The 17663-nt window shown below is 38.9% G+C and overlaps 1 protein-coding gene across 1 annotated transcript; it reads left to right on the forward strand.

Moving 5' to 3' along the window:
- The first annotated feature begins 9545 nt into the window (after positions 1-9545).
- LOC131254153 (exocyst complex component EXO70H1-like) lies at positions 9546-11444 on the forward strand. The gene has a single exon (XM_058255157.1). It carries the CDS (start codon positions 9546-9548, stop codon positions 11442-11444), a length of 1899 nt encoding a protein of 632 aa, XP_058111140.1.
- The last annotated feature ends 6219 nt before the right edge of the window (positions 11445-17663 follow it).

Genomic DNA, 17663 nt, shown 5'->3' on the forward strand with positions numbered 1-17663 from the left:
CTGTTATATGGGTCGCAGTTGTCATGTTATATGGGTCATAGTTGTCCTGTTATATGGGTCGTAGTTGTCATGTTATATGTCCACTTCCTTTACTACCAAATGAAAGGCTAGCCATTGTTACCATACCTTAAGGCCCATAATGGGATGATCTGTTCCGTTTACTTTTTTGGCCAGCTCGTTTCTTATTTCATTTCTATCCCCTTTTATAAGGAACATATAGAAATCTGGGCTAAAAGATGTTTCTTTTCCTTCCCTTTTCAATCTCCTTGGTTTCCTTCTAGATGATGTTATATTTATCATGAAAGCTGTTAGGTTCTTTGTTCATTGGTTCTATTATATTTTCATCAACTTACCTTTTTGTATGATTATTCATATAGTCTTTGTATACTGTATTTTTAAAAAATATAGCATCCCTAGACTCTATAGTCATTTTATTGTCAATAAAAGTAGATTGTTCTAAAACTAAAAATCTATATACGGGACTATTAATCCCATAACCCACAAAGGCACACTTAATTCCTTTATGACCTAATTTTACTCTCTTAGAATCAATAATCCTGACTTCTGTTATACATCCCCATACTTTGTAGTAATGAAGATATGGTTTCTTCTTTTTCCACAATTCATATAGGGAGATATCCAATATTTTATGTGGGATAGTATTTAAAATATGGTTTACTGTTAATAATGTTTTTCCCCCATAAATTTAGTGGTAATTTAGAATTTAATATCATACAGTTGATCATCTTAACTAATGTCCTATTTTTGCGTTCTGCTAGGCCATTTTGTTGAGGTGTGTAAGGTGCCGTAAATTCATGGATTATACCATTTGATTCACAGAATTCATTGAATTCATTAGAAAAGTATTCACCCCCTCTATCACTTATGAGGGCTTTAATCTTTACATTTAACTGATTTTCCACTTCGGCCTTATAAAGCTTAAACTTTTCAAAGACTTTATCTTTAGATTTTATCAAATATACATAGAAAAATCTAGTAAAGTCATCGATAAATGTGATAAAATACTTTTTTCCTCCACAAGTTAAGGTATTATTTAAATCACAAATATCGGAATGAATTAACTCCAAGGGTTGTGATTTTCTCATGCCAGCCCCAAATGGTTTTCTAGTTATTTTATAATCGGCATACACATCACATTTCCCTTCTTGTTGAATTTCATATTTTCGTATAAGTCGTAGGATCATTATTCTTTTCATTGAATGATAATTAACATGACCTACTCTAGCATGCCATAAAGAAACAGAATCCACTATATAAACTGAAACATCATCATTATAATTAATATTTAGTTTAATCATACCATTATATGAATATCCTTTGCCTATAAACATACCATTCTTAGTGATAACCAACTTATCAGACTCAATCACTATTTTGAATCCTCTCTTATTGAGAAGATCACCTGACACTAGATTTTTAGAAATGTCAGGTACATGCAATACATTTGTTAGTGTCAGTCTTTTGCTTGATGTAAACTGAAGCTCGACTGTTCCTTTTCCAACAACGTTCACATAAACATTATTACCCATCTTCACTTCTTATCCAGTTGTAATACCTTCATAGGTCTTGAAGATGTTTCGGTCCTTCGATATGTGAATGGTTGCACCAGTATTTAGCCACCATCTACCATTGGATATTACTGTGTTAACTTCAATAACCATTGCTACAAGTTGGTCTTCTACCATGCTAGCTTGAGCTTTCAGTTGTTTCTTCCTGTGTCGACATTCTTTTATGTAGTGCCCTTGTTTATTGCAGAAGTGACACTTGCATTTTTTCTTTCCATTTTTCTTAAACTCTGTATCTTTCTTTAGTGGAATAGATTTGAAGTTCTAAAAATTTGGCTTGTCATCTTCTACTATATTTGCCTTGGAATGATTTTCCAAAGCATTTTCTTTCTTGTCTCGGTTTCTGGACTCTTTTTTTATACGAAGATGTCGTTGAAGCCCTTCAAGAGTGTACTTTCTCTCATTATGTTTCAGTTTCTTTTTATAATCAAACCATGATGAGGGTAATTTTGTAATTACTACATTGACGAAGAATTCTTCAGGAAAAGATCTATACCACCAATCTTCAATTTATCAACTAAGTTCTGTAGTTCGGTTACTTGGGAGAGAATTGACTGATCATTTTTAAACTTGAAGTGGACATAATTGTCGATCAGAAAATTTTGGGTACTGATCTCTTCAGTTTTATATTTTTGATCTAATTTTGTTCACAGATCTTTAGCAAGGGATATTTTACGGTAAAAATTATAGATAGAATTAGAGAAGGTGTTTATGATATGACCTTTGCATAGAAAATCATTCTCCTTCCTTTTCTTCCATTCTGCCTTCACTTGATCTGAGTCGTTGATTTTTTGGCTCGGGCAGAGAAGATAGATCATCATCTAGAATATAGGATAACTTAAAAGTAGTCAGAAAGAAAAGCATCTTCTGCTGCCATCTTAAGAAGAATTGACCGTCGAAATGATCTAGTCGTATAAAGTCATGGTTCATAACTTGAATGGAATGAATTGCCTTCATTATGAAAAGACAATAAAAATCTGTCTTGAATGTTAGATGAATAAGTGTTTCTTGTACACAACGAAGGATATAAGAAAAAAATAATGAGAAGATCAGATCTATCGAATTCAAGGCTTGACTTGAATAATCAATTTCTCAAGATAAATTTGCTGCCCTTTTTTTGGAAGTTCCAGCAAATGCAAACAAAGAAAATCTGCAAATTGTCTTTATGATACAATGAACTCTTAGTCTGAATTTCAACATGAAAATTTGTGCATTTAAGTGTTGAATAGATCTCTAGTTTTGACACCAATATACCTTTAAGACGTTCAGAAAAAACTTAGCAAGAGGTTAGATCGAGAGTAATTGCACAGAAGATGATATAATCTTAAGAATTAAGAATATTAACTTCTGGATTATAGTATCCAGAATTTATATCAATTGAGAGGTTATGGATTTCTTCCTGAAGAGATGTTAATGTGCCTCTTCAAGAATCCATACCCATTCACAGCAAAGAATAGCCTTTCATGAAAGGACATGACTCTTTGTCCTATGGCGGATATTTCTGTACCTATTCAAACAGAAACAACTATCCAATAGTAAAAATTGTATCAACATGAGCGACACATGACATAAGTACCACATGTATAATCATGTCACAATTACTCTCAATCAACAAAAAGGTAATAAAACATCAGGGTAGATCCTAGTTCAATTCCAGTTGAACCATGTCCCAAAAAGTTTGAACTGTGTGTCAAAAAAACTAAAGATCTTTTTGCTCCTTGCAACCATAATAAAACGCCAAAAAACGTCCAAGCAACCCTACAGCCCACACCACGCGCACGTGTACGGATGGTGCTTCGCACCGTCCTCGAGGAGATTTGAACCCTGGTTGCATAAGCAAAAACCCATTCTCTTACCGATTAGCTATACACACTATTTATGAAAAGTTTAAATAATTAATATATTTATTTACTTTCTAAAAATAACTTTTATTTTTGAAATTTATTTTTATTCTAAAAAACACAACATGAGTTGAGCCTTGCCCACGCCCAAAAAAAGTTTACTCTTACATCACTTTCTCAACATTAAATACGATGTAACTTCTTATTCACTGGAAAACCTTACAACTACTAAACTAAAGATAAGGGCATTTTGGTCCAAAATATTTTTCAAAGCTTGTCAAAGGCCACCTTTGAAATATTTAGAAGGTTGAATCTTTCTAGGAAATTTGACCATACATTGAGGATAGTGCCTGTTTCCGTATTTTAATGTCCCTTTTTGCATGTCCAGGTTTTCCACGTAAACAAAACCGGTGCTTCCCGCCTTCAACCGAAACTGACCGTTTCTTTGTCTTCTTTGACCTATAGGGCATAGAACTTCTCTGGTGTTAGTTTTGCAGCATTTAGAAAATAGTGGTAAATCTTCCATCGTACACATGGCATACTTGTACGGTAATACTGACCATACTGTAGATGGAGAGTAATCTAAAGTAATATTAAACTTCGGATTCTTCCCTAAATTTTGAACCACTAATTATTTTACTTTTAACTGTTCATTTGATAGGCATTAATTTAATGGTTAGGATTGCTTAATTAATATGTTTATAGTGATATCATCCATCACAATAAGTCCCTCAAATTTGATGGTTTATATATAAAAACAGCAGTGCGTGGAGGATGAGTCACCACCATTTTATAAATGGTGAGAGCCAAAATTGGAGTCTGGCCGGTGTCGAATGGTTCTCTCGGGTGCTTCTTAGTCATTGCAGCCATGACCTTACGCGGTACTATTGGCAATTTCGGTATTTTTCAATTTCATCAAATGGGCCTGCCCTTGTACCGCGGTTTGGTTAGGTTGTTCAAAGGTTAGCAACTGATCATGTTCTGCACACGTGGCATGCAAGTAAATCCAATCTATCCACGTCATAGATCCATTTCAGCCAGACAATCGTGGCCCATTAATTGTATTTATCTGAACCTACTGATTTTGCCCACTTAACCATTAAATCTGTTGTGACTTACGATGGGCCCACTTGGAACTTTGTGAGAAATTCACCATGTTCATGTGTTTTGTCAAATCATGTCAGATTTTGAGCCCAAAACTCAAGTGAGTTGCATGACAGGATTGAAACATCCATTTGGATGAGGATAATACTTTTGTGCTTTCAGCTCATCTGACATAGGGATCGACGTGATTAGGTAGATCGTCTTAGTCGAGGGATAAATTATCTGAATCTACAAAACTTCTATAGATTCCTCACATAGATACCTCGAATCCATGCAAAAAAATAAGAAAATAAAAGAAAATTCTAGGAAAGAAAATTCATATAATAAAAATGAATTTACAAACCTTTAAGTAGTAATACCAAATCTTATAAGAAGTTTCGTAATCAAACATCCCAAAAAAAAAGTTTCGTAATCAAACTCCAACTTAAACTACTTTAAATTCGTAACTTAATAATAAATTTACTATTTATAATAAGTGTCCTATTTAGCTTAATCATATTATTCTTCTAATTTTTTTAAGTACTTTTCATATCGGACACAACTCCTAAAGCTCGTAAGATGAAGAGTTATAATCAAATTAAAAATTACTATAAATAATAAAAACAAAAATAAAATAAATTTTAAACCTTCGATACAATGAAATCTCGCAAATTCGGCATGGGCAGACCGGCAAAGCCGGATTAATTGGCTAAAGTAGCTTCTCCTACCCAAAATCATATATGGTACGTTGTAAGGTTTTGATGGTCCGTATCACCTCCGCCTGTGATCAGGCCTTCTCTAGTCCATCCTGGACATCAAAGTGTCCACGACCCCCACTCTATATCATCACCCCGGTAGGATTTTGACCTTGTGAATAGGATGGATGGCTTTTAAACATAACTGCAGACCAGAGGAGGTTTTGACGGTAGGCATTTTCCTACCAACTATTTGCATGTCACGTGGCCCACTCGAGTTTTAGATCTAGATTAACTGGGCCATGTCCTAATACTATAGGGCAAAAGCAGATGGATGGGGTGGATTTCTCACAAACATCACTCCCGAATGGCCCCACTTAGCTTCCGTTGCAGGCAATCCGCGCTAGTAGTAAACTACTGCAAAAAGTATAGCGTAGAGCACTGGTTTGACGGTTACGATGGAAGATGAGAAACGCGACGAACGTTGGAAGACAGCCATAACAAAAACGGCAAAGAAACGGTCATGCCCATTACATTATATCGTTTCTCTATATAATTTTTCTCTTCCTTCAATGACGGACTCTCCAAAAGCAAATCCCTTTAAAATAATATACACGAGAAATCCATGCACAGTCTTACACCAGTAAGAATTTCAATTAAAATTATATATACATGAATGCCATGTATATACTTTGACACGGAAAAAAAAAAAAATCAAAAGGAGAGAAACCAGCCGGTCTAAAACGTGAGAAAGAAGGATTTGATTGTAATATAAAATAAAATAAAATAAAAAATATATTAAGAAAGAAGAAAACTAGTTGAATGATTAGTTGCTGACTCATTTTATATCTGTTCGACGATGCTGGTCCAACGCACGTGGACCAACCGGAACGCAAACACAAGTGCCGATATGGTACATATGTAGGGGATCCGAGTCTTCCATCAGGTGGGCCACTAAACTGATTAGATCTTATGTCACAAATTTAGGCTGTTTCACTTCTCGGGTAACACAAATCAACGGCAAGAATGTTTTGTTAGTCACTCTTTAGACTGTGGCCCACCTGAGAATTCAAACAGCCTGGATATTATTTCAGCTTGTCCAATAGAGTAACCCACCTGATGGATAGCTCAGATTCCCTACACATGTACGTATACGACAGGTGTGCTTGTGTGTGTTTGGCAGGGCTCTACACGTACGCTTGTGGGAGAGCGGATTCGGTGAGACCCCGGCCTCACCGAAGACCGTGGGGCCAACCTTGATGTATGTATTATGTATCCATGCTGTCCATCTACTTTTAAAGATGATTTTACGTCATTATCTAAAAAAATGAAGTAGATCCAATATCAGGTGGACCTTAACATAAGAAAGAGTGGTGATTGACCGTCCTACCATTTAAAACTTCTTAGATTGTATCTTAATGTTTCCGTAGTATTTATTTACCATCAAATCTTTTGATAAGATCACATAAGCATGGATGAAGGGGAAAAACAAATATCAGCTTGATCCAAAACTTTTACGGCCCATTAATAATCTATCGCCACTATTTATTATGGTATGGTCAACCTAATAATTGGATCTGCTTAAAGTTTTGAAGAATTCTCTAAAATGATTTGTAACAATGTATAGATGGTGTGGATACATAATACATACATCAATGTGGGCCCCATGGTAAGGGCCTCACTGTCTTGGATGAGGCCGGGTCTCACCTAATCCGCTCTTTACCAAACGTGTATATATTTTTATCCGATTTAAAGAAGATAAAAAAAAATAAAAATAAATAAATAAATAAATAAAAAGAAAAAGAAAAAAAGGAAGAGCTAAACTTTATACGCAAACATACATGAGAGTTTTACCAGGCGCACACGCGTGAGCAATAACACTTATGTGCAGGCCAGACATGCACTAGCATGGCATGATAGGTCTGAGATCCAATCCGTCCATCAGAAAGGAATCACTGAATTGATGCCGTAACCTAAGAATCAGTTTGTTCCACTGGTCTGGTTGGCCACAGTTTGCAAAAGAAGTTTATGGCTCTGAAAAACATGGATGAAGTTTTTAAACCTCGAAACTGTTTCCAGTACTGGGAACCATATGCTGAGTGGATGGATTAGATCTGGCACTATGTGCCATGCTGGCAGGTCTGGCGTGTGTATAAGCTTCATGTACCCACGTGTGCAGTTAACAAAGTTCACATACATAATACATACAAACCTTTTTGCAACTTTTGGAATTTGTAAATATTACAAGTTTGTACTGTTCTAATACCAAAAACTAGAAACAAAGTGTCTATGTATTGAAAATGAGGGGATGGATATCAGTCCCTTCGAACATACATAATTGCCGACACGGTTTGGCTATTGAGGCTGCCGCTAGCCACCTGACTAGTGGCCTGTGATACGTGGGATTTACCATAATTAATGTGCTTTATCGACCTCGTCCACTCAATTTTACAGATTATTTAAGGACTTATCCCAGAAATGAGATATATAATAGAAGTATGTTGTCCAATTAAAATATGCTTAAACCAACTCTAATTATCTTATACACCCAACTTTTATAACCAAAAGTCCAAATGGGCGGTATATTTTAGCCGTTTGGTTTCTTAATATGGCAAGAGCTTGAACAAAGCTCAGCTGTACGGTACTTGCTGTATATGTTCATCCACGCTGTTCATCTATTTTCTAGATCTTTTATAATATGAGCTGAAAAATGAAGTAAGATCAAAATTTCATGTAGACTACGTCATAGAAACCAATGTTGATTGAACGCCTACCATTAAAAACTTCTTCGGGGCACTAAAATTTTGGATCAAGTTAATATTTGTTATTATTATTATTATTTTTTTCCCTTCATCCAAGTTTGGGTGACCTAATCAATAGGTTGGATGTCAAATAAACATTATAGTGGGCCATAAAAGATTTTTAATGGTGGGTATTCAATCATTACTATTTTCTTGTGGTGTTGGCCACCAGAAATTTAAATCTACCTTATTTTTTATTTTTTTTTTATCAAACCCTAAAATAATCTGGAAAAAAATAAAAAAATAAAATAAAATGAGTGGACAGCATAGATAAAACACATACATCATGCTAGGGGTCCACAGAGCACCGACCACTAACTAGGTGGCTAGTGGTAGCATCAGTACCAAACTCCGTCCGACTGAACAACCTTCAACATGCCATGGGTGGGCCATCTTGACAAGGGCTGAGTCCAATCAAATCCCACCTCATCGTAAGGTGTGTTGTATTTTGTTTCAAAATTTATATTAAATTGAATTTCAAATATTTTGGTTTCCCTCCACATTTCAAAATTTCTGTGCTTTTGAGTTGTGGATTTTGTCATACATCGGATTTGACAAAGAAAAACATCTTATATATAAGATAGAACATGTGAATTTGATCATTGGGGGGGGGGGGGGGGGTGTATGGGTATGGGTATTTGTAGGACTTTATTTGCAAGAGTGTACTCGTACTTGCACTTTATTTACGAAAAATTATTGGGGGGGTGGTGTATAGGTATGGGTATTTGTAGGACTTTATTTGCAAGAGTGTACTCGTACTTGCACTTTATTTACGAAAAATCTTTTCTCCTCTCACAAAACTCTCTTTGTTCTGGTTTGCTGGTTTATAGCACTTTCTAGTTAAACCGCAAGTGGTTCGAGCCTGCGTACAATGAGTGGGCCGCTGGGACCAAGTCATAGTCGTTATATCCTGGAGGTCGATTGCTCTGGAAACCTGTTGCACTTGGGACGTTGTCCAAGGAAAGCAAATTTGATTTCAAGCCGAGTGACTCACATCACGCCTCGACTCAATTCAATAAGTTTTTTTTTTCAAATTTTTTTTTTCATTTTTTTATTCTAGATTTTTAATAGTATATTTAATTCAACCAAATATTCCAACAAGGTGCAGATTGGGTGTTGAGAAGCTCGCTACCTACATTGAAGATGAAGAGCTCTTCACTTGACAGTGGTGAGATTTGATCGGTGGGGCTGTAAACTGTCAAAGATGGCCCAGGTCTTTTAAGTGTAATTATAAAAAGGCTTCGGCCATCTCTGACAATTATCGAAACTAGCAAGGTCATTTTCGTCATTTTGATATCCATACACGACGAGCGTGTCCCTAATCAACACTCGGTCACTCGTTTCAAAGAACCCTTCCTTCCTCCCTCCTATAAAAACACTTCGCCATCTCTCTGTCCCCAAAACACCAGGAACTACAACAACATCGTCTCTTCCCAGTCCCAATTCAACACAATCACATACAACCACCCAAACAGACCCACAAAATACAATCCCAAAAAATCCCAATTCCACCCTCACCAATCTCAACAAATCACTCACATGGCGAGTAAAGGAATGAGGACTCTCTTCTCCCACCACCACTCAAATTCTCCTTCCTCTCCTTCCCATACTCGGCCTTTCTCCCCTTATCACTCCCATACTCGTTCCTCCTCTCCTCTCCATCTCTCCTTCTCAGAATCCATGACGGATGGAACCATTGCCACCGCTGAATCCATCATCACCAAGTGGGACGCAGAGTCATCTTCCTACTCTAAGAACACATCTCTCTTCTACGGAAACCGCCGGGAAGCAAGAGAATTCCTACAATCAGTGAGAGACCTCCAGCAATCAATGCATTCCTATGTAAACCATAACTCCAGCTCTCAGAAGCTCGTCCACGCTCAAACTCTCATGGAGACCGCAATGAAACGGCTCGAGAAGGAATTCCATCAGATCCTGACCGCTAATCTAGATCAACTGGACCCAGAGTCTGTGTCTGGCCGCAGCTCTAGTGGGACGAGATCGAGCCTCTCAGATTATGAAGACGATGTGGGGTCCGATGATGAGATCCAGATTGCCGAGAACTCAATCAAGGAAGTCGAACGGGAGGCATCAATCGCCATGGCGGATCTCCAGGCCATTGCTGAGTGCATGATCTCATCTGGGTATGGCAAGGAATGTGTGAAGATATACAAAATCATGAGAAAATCGATCGTGTATGAAGGAATCTATCAGCTCGGATTCCAACGGATCAGTTCCACTCATATACAGAAGATGGACTGGGAGGTCTTAGAACACAAAATCAAGAACTGGGTGAATGTAATGAAGATTGCTGTTAAAACGCTCTTCTACAGCGAACGGATCCTATGCGATCACGTCTTCACGATCTCAAACACGATCAAAGAATCCTGCTTCTCCGAAATCGCCAAGGATGCTGCGACCCACCTCTTTGCATTCCCAGAAACTGTCACAAAATGCAAGAAATCACCTGAGAAGATGTTCCGATTCTTGGACCTCTACGACACAATCTCCGAGCTCTGGCCCTTTATAGAGTCCATCTTCTCCTATGAATCGACATCCACCATCAAAACACAGGCCATCAACTCTCTCATCAAACTCGGCGATGTAATCCGAACCATGCTAGCTGAATTCGAATCAGCAATGCAGAAGGATCCATCACGATCACCTATCCCAGGCGGTGGGCGCCACCCACTCACCCGTTATGTAATGAACTATTTATGTTTCCTCAGCGACTATAAAGAAGCCCTTGCAGATATCTTTGCTGACTATCCATTGCAAGTGCAGCATCCAATGCCTGAGACAATGCTCCGAAATTCACTCACAGCAGAGAATCCACTGTCGGCGATTTCGACCAGACTCGAATGGCTGATCTTGATCCTTCTTCGCAAGCTGGACGGAAAAGCTGAGCTATACAAAGACGTTGGATTGTTGTATCTCTTCCTAGCTAACAATCTACAATACGTTCTATCAAAAGTACGCGGCTGTGATCTACGGTACATTCTCGGCGCTGACTGGATTTCCAAGCATGAGTCGAAAGTCTGGCAATACGCGGCGAATTACGAGCGGATGGCATGGAGCAAGGTTGCTTCCACATTGCCACAGAATCCGACTTCCGAGATGGAACCCCAGAAAGTAAAAGCGAGTTTTCGGGAGTTCAATTCGTCTTTCGAAGCGGCATATCGGAGCCAATCTGGGTGGGTTGTGCCAGATGGAAAATTAAGGGACGAGATTAAAGTTTCGGTGGCCAAGAAGATCGTGCCAGTGTATCGGGCATTTTATGAAAAGAATCGGGCTCTGTTGAGAGGTGAGAGTAGCAAATTTGTGAGATTTGCACCAGAAGATTTAGAGAATTATTTATCGGATTTGTTCCATGGGAACGGAATTTCAGGTTCGGGGTCTGGATCTGTTTCATCTTTACACCCGCAGGGGTCGATGTGAGGGGTATCTTATACTGTTTTCTGTACGTACTTGTACGCGTAAACTTATTGTATGATTATGCGGGAAGGTCGGCCAGTTTTTATGGCGTGAGTTTCCTTTTAAATTGATCACCGTGAATATATGCTCGCCAACTATTTTCTTTCTTCACCGTAATTTTGATGGCCACTCTATTAGATGGATAGGATTTTTAATTGGTGTGATTTTTCATGTACAAGTCATTCATGTTATGGCCAGTATATGCATGGACCTGATTCACATGTATTAATAGCATGCTTATGGTACCATTTTAAGACCACATTGAGAAATGCAACAGTAGCCACACTTGGTGTACACCCTGATTCTCATAACCCGAGGACGATCACTCAAGTACGAGAACTCGAGGGTTACGTCATGAAATAAAACTATCATACCAACACATTTCGTAACATTGAAATATAAACACTATATAAACTAATAAAAGGAGTTCCACATACGTTAATAAAAGTAAGAAGTAAAGTAAGATCTCACAGCAAGGGATTTTTAATTACACATTCAAATAAGTAGCATAAAAGTAATATCTAAAAACAAGAAAATAGATAAATCCTATATCATCAATTGAGCTCTATCGGCTCAACCGTATCAACATACTGTCATTTCTCTCCATACTTCTCATCAGCTGCACTAGAGGTCCTGTCATAAGCGCCATCTTCCTCTGTCATACCTGTATCTATTTGGTGCAACCGCATTATTGGGTGAGTGAAAACTCGGTGAAAATTTTTCACAAGGATTCATGCATACCATATCATTCCAAAACAGCTTAAACGTAATCAATTATATTGAGGTTAATGTGAACTTAAATGCAAATGTATGAATATATGAATGTATGCTCAAGATACAGATCTAAGGATGCACATCCAGCTGTCAAAAAAAGGGGGTCGCCCAAGGAGAACTAGTTACCTGAAAAAATACTCAAAGGTACAGGAGAACTAGCCACTCGGAAAAGACCATGTACGTGAGTGCACCCAAGGATATCTCTTGTAAAAATATACGGGGTACGCCCGAAGAGTGTCTAATCCCGGAAAAGCCTTATGAAAAAGAAAGAGCGCTCAAAGTAACACAATTGCACATGCTTTATGAGTTTAACTAAAGTGATAGGACTCACAGCAAATCAGACAAAGTGTAACTTACATTGAGTACTCAGAAAAGCCCATATGTTATGTGTGGATCTCATGTACCATGATACTCATATACATTTAACAAGATTGCTTTCATGAGTATGATCAAAGTTCACGGTCTTTTAATAGAATGTCAAACATACACATGTGAGCCCAATATAAGTCCATTCACATTCTCTATTCTCAATGAGGGCCCATAATTATAACATTTCAAGTATGTAAGGTTAATAAAAAATTCGTTCAACATTTCTCATAAAAGATAACATTACCTACATAACTTTAATTTGTTGGATGAAACGAAACATTATAACCCTTGTCATTACTAATAGGACTATGCCCATAATCAAGTCAATACTAAAATATCATAGACAATGTAATGCTAAATTCCAACTACATAGTTATCAACTATGGGGCTTGAGTAATGGAATTTAGTGTACTAACTCATATTCATCACATCCATAGGGAAGATTAAAGAGCTACTTACTATTGGTATCATCCTAAAACTTCATTAGTATCAAATTATAACAAATCAAATCTATGGAGCAAACTTATCATTGCAATGGAAGCAAGCATTCTTAAATTTAATGCAACTAGTAGGAATGTACAAGTACTTAAGCGATTTCAAATGTGGCATAATGAATGTGATATAAATCTTATGAGATAGATAGAGTAACACGATTTCATGATGTTCCCACATGATTTTTCACGTCAATTCAAAATTAAACAAGCACAACTACTATTTGTACAATTCAAATATCTTTATGCAACTATCTTAGAAGTCAATGAAATGATGAAGCCATGTGAGATATCCCTCACCTCGAGTGAATGCTCCTCTTGATTCCAGACATTCTTATGGGGTGGATGTATTGATCTTGCTTTGACATATTGAAGGAAGGAGTATCTTCCAAGGTAACCAGTTGCTGGTTATACTTGAACAGGGATGGTGTTTGGGTGCTGACAGGAGGTTTGGATGCAGCATGTGCCTTTCCGAGTCCGTCGGAATCAGAAAACCCGACTCCCAAGCCTGACTCTGGTTGTCGATTGACGTTGCTGAGTTGGACAGCGACTGGAAACTCGTTCTAGTTGCTGCTTCCTCTCTCAGACGCCCCTGTTTTCTCCCTTTCTATCTTCTCTCTTTTCTCTCTATTCCTTCTCTTCCCTCTAAATCTCACCTCTCACCTTTTGTTTTCTCTACTGCAAACGAGTCACGCAACTGAGTCGGGTTGCAACGTACAACTCACTCTAGCGGCGACAGGCACTCTATCACTCTCTCTTTCTATTTTCTTTCTTTTTCTCCGCCTTGGGTTTCACCCTAACGAGACGACTATTTATAGATTTACCACTTCTAGACATTTCTACAGTTAATCACCTGAATTAGCACCGAGTTAGCAAAAGAAGGATCGAGAATCCTTGTGTAGGGATCTGTAGGTGCGGTCTGGTGCCTACACAAGTTCGTCCGATCATTCTTGATGGATCTCTGACGAGATGGCCCATTGAATGAATGTCTCAGATTAGTGAAAGAACTTGAATTTAAGAGGGTGGGTTTCACAGTCATTTTGAGGGAGATGACTCATCAGTCATGATGTCTTTACTAAGCCTGGTTGATCCCCTGATTTGAGTTGTTTGGATGGTCTAGATATGCTTTGGATGGAGTGTGGGGTCCATCACACGGTGAAAGATGGACTGCAGATTTAAAGAATCATATCACAAATGAGAAATCTTTCGCCACGACAAGTTCTCCCTTAAAACTCGTTCGACAAGTGTTTCTCCTTCGAAACCTAATCTTAACGTTCCAAATTGCTCCAATAAGTCTTCTAGAAATCAAGGAATAGTGGAGATTGGAATATCTACAACAAGTAATATTCCCTCCGCCTTTCGCTGTGTAGGGAAACATTTCTGAAAACTGTAGGGGTGACGTGGCTCCTATTGCGCACGTGGCTTTCGTCCGATGGTTTCTAATGGTCGGATCCTCCAGCTTGATTGCGTATGTGGCTCCATTCACCTCATCAGCATATCCCTCATGTGGTGATAGACCGGTTGCTGACAGAGTGTTCATATGTGAGTTCCGATTGTGGGTTTAGCCATGGTTCGGGTCGGCGGCCCACTACGATCCCGATGGACGGTTCAAATCTTTAAGATGGTCCTTAATGGAGGTCCCGTGGTGATGACAGATGGATGGTTGATTTTAAACGTGTGTGCGGCGGGAATTTGGGCAAGAATCCATTCATTCTCTTCTTTTTTCATTTCCTATCGGGTCAAACTCTATTTGACCCGAAGTTGGCTCCTATGCACAGCCAGTGTACATAGTCTCATGCACATGCATGATTTAGAAATGGGGTCCACATCATGATCTGGGTTGATCAACACCGTCCATGAGTTTTGGAAAGTCATTACATGCCTGAGGTTGCTGTTTTGGTAAATTTTGATTTTTTGTGGATGAGTTCTAAGTTGTCTGTTGGTTTTAAGTGGGGTGGTTTATCCCATTTGAATTGAAGTTTATGACAACAATTTGGGTTTTAGGTGGACTGATCTGATCACAGAATGTTTAGTGAGTTTAGCTATCTAATCTCAAAATATTAGGACCAAAACGGGAGTTTTTATAATCTCCCCCCCTAAAAAAATCGTCATCGAAATTATACCTGAGTGATGTCGTCGAAGAGGTGTGGGTATTTTTCTCACATCTCAGCTTGGCGCTCCCACGTTGCATCCTCGACTCTGTCTCATGACTAAAGGACCTTCACTAATGGAATGGTTTTGGTGCGCAGGATCTGCTCCTTATGATCTAAAATGCAAACAGGAGCTTCTATATAGCTAGCATTGTTGTTTAACTCGATCTCTTCCCAGCTGATGATATGAGATGCATTCGGTTCATATTTCTTCAACATAGATATGTAGAAAATATTGTGAACATTGGCAAACCTTGGGGGTAGAGCTAGACGATAAGCAATGGCTCCAACCCTATCCATAATTTTGAAAGGTCTAATAAATCGGGGAGAGAGCTTCCCTTTCTTCCCAAATCACATGACGCCCCTCATAGGGTAGATCTTTAAGAATACATGATCACTGACTATAAATTCCAGATCTCGCCTACGATTGTCTGCGTAACTCTTTTGCCTGCTCTGAGCCATGCGCACGTCCCTTCGGGATTATGTTAATCGTCGCTATAGTTTCCTGGACTATCTCTCGTCCCAATAAGCTTCTCTCTCCAGCTTCTGCCCAGCAATGTGGTGCTCGACAAGGTCGTCCATATAGAGCTTTAACGGTGCCATGCCAATGCTGGTTTGAAAGCTGTTGTTATAAGAGAATTCTGCAAGATGGATATGCTCGTCCCAATTGCCCTTGAACTCTAACATACAGGCTCTCAACATGTCCTCTAGCACCTGATTTACCCTTTCAGTCCGACCGTCTATCTGGGGGTGAAATGCTGTAATAAATTTCAACTTTGTACCCAATTCTTCTTGCAGCCTTTTCCATAAGGTGGAGGTAAACCTGGTGTCACGATCCAACACAATTTCCCATGAAATTCCGTATGTACGAACAATCTCCCGAATATACAACTTAGCTAAATCGTCAACTAAATTACTTACATGTATATGGAGGAACCAGGCTAACTTGGTAAGTTTGTCAACTATCACCCAGATGGAGTCATGGTTCCCATGTGTCTTTGGGAGTCCTGAGATGAAGTCCATGCTGACACAGTCCCACTTCCATTCGGCGAGGGGTAATGGCTGCAAAAGGCCTGGCGATTTGCGATGTTCTGCCTTCACTTGTTGGCAAGTGAGACATTTTGAAATGTAGTCTGCAATATCCCGCTTCATATTTTCCCACCAATATTGACGCCTGACGTCCCGATACATCTTTGTACTGCCAGGATGAATGGTCAGATGAGATTTGTGCACTTCGCTCAGTATTGTCTGCTTCAATTCTGGCACCTTCGCTACACAAATACGGCCTTCGTGTCTCAGGCCGCCATCTGAGCTGACATACCGGTCATGCATTCCTTCACTTACGCACCTCAGCCTCAACTTCTTCAGTGATTCATTCTGATCTTACAATTCGATGATACAACGAATTAGGGCTAGTTCCACAACCAATGAAGCTACTAGAAACTCGGTCCTCTGAAAGATAATTGTGCATCATTGTCCTAAATAGAATTTAGCGTCTCTCTTGCTCTTATCATGAGACCGACAATAACTTCGTGATTCCCCTTTCGACTCAAGGCATCAGCTACATGGTTCGCCTTACTAGGATGATAAGATACTTCAAATTTGAAGTCCTTCAACATTTCCATCCATCGATGTTACCGCATGTTTAGATCTTTTTGAGTGAAGATATACTTCAAACTCTTGTGATCGCAGAATAATTCAAACTCTTCCCCATATAAGTAGTGTCTCCAGATCTTCATGGCGAAGATTACTGCGGCGAGTTCCAGGTCATGGGTAGGATAATTTTCTTCATGTTTCTTCAACTACTTGAAAGCATATGCAATCACTTTCTCGTTTTGCATGAGTATGCATCCTAACCCTGTCTGCGATGCGTCACTATAAACCACGTACTTGGCCCCTTCCGCTGGAAGCATTAACACGAGGGCCGTGGTGAGTCTTTTCTTAAGCTCTTGAAAGGACGCTTCTGCTTCATTGTTCTAGTTAAATTTCACATTTTTCTTAGTTAACTGGGTTAGGGGCTGGGCGATGCGAGAGAATTACTTTATGAATCGCCGATAGTATCCAGCCATCCCTAAAAAGCTCCTGACTTCAATAACAGTGTTAGGTTGTTCCCATTCCACTACTGCTTCGACCTTGGCTGGATCAACCGTGATACCTTCCTTTTTCACAATGTGACCCAAAAATTTTACTTCTTCCTTCTAGAAGTCACATTTTGATAACTTTGCATACAACTGCCTTTCCTGGAGGGTCTTAAGAACAGTCCTTAAGTGCTCTTCGTGCTCTTCACGACTCTTGGAATAAACCAAGATATCATCGATGAAGACTATGATGAATCAGTCTAGGTATGGCATAAAGACCCGATTCATCAAGTCCATGAATACCACAGGCGCATTAGTGAG

The sequence above is a fragment of the Magnolia sinica genome, chromosome 8, assembly GCF_029962835.1.
Source record: "Magnolia sinica isolate HGM2019 chromosome 8, MsV1, whole genome shotgun sequence".
NCBI lineage: Eukaryota > Viridiplantae > Streptophyta > Magnoliopsida > Magnoliales > Magnoliaceae > Magnolia > Magnolia sinica.

Excerpts from the sequence above, each read along its gene's own strand:
- LOC131254153 (XM_058255157.1), top strand. The coding sequence starts at position 9,546 with ATGGCGAGTAAAGGAATGAGGACTCTCTTCTCCCACCACCACTCAAAT.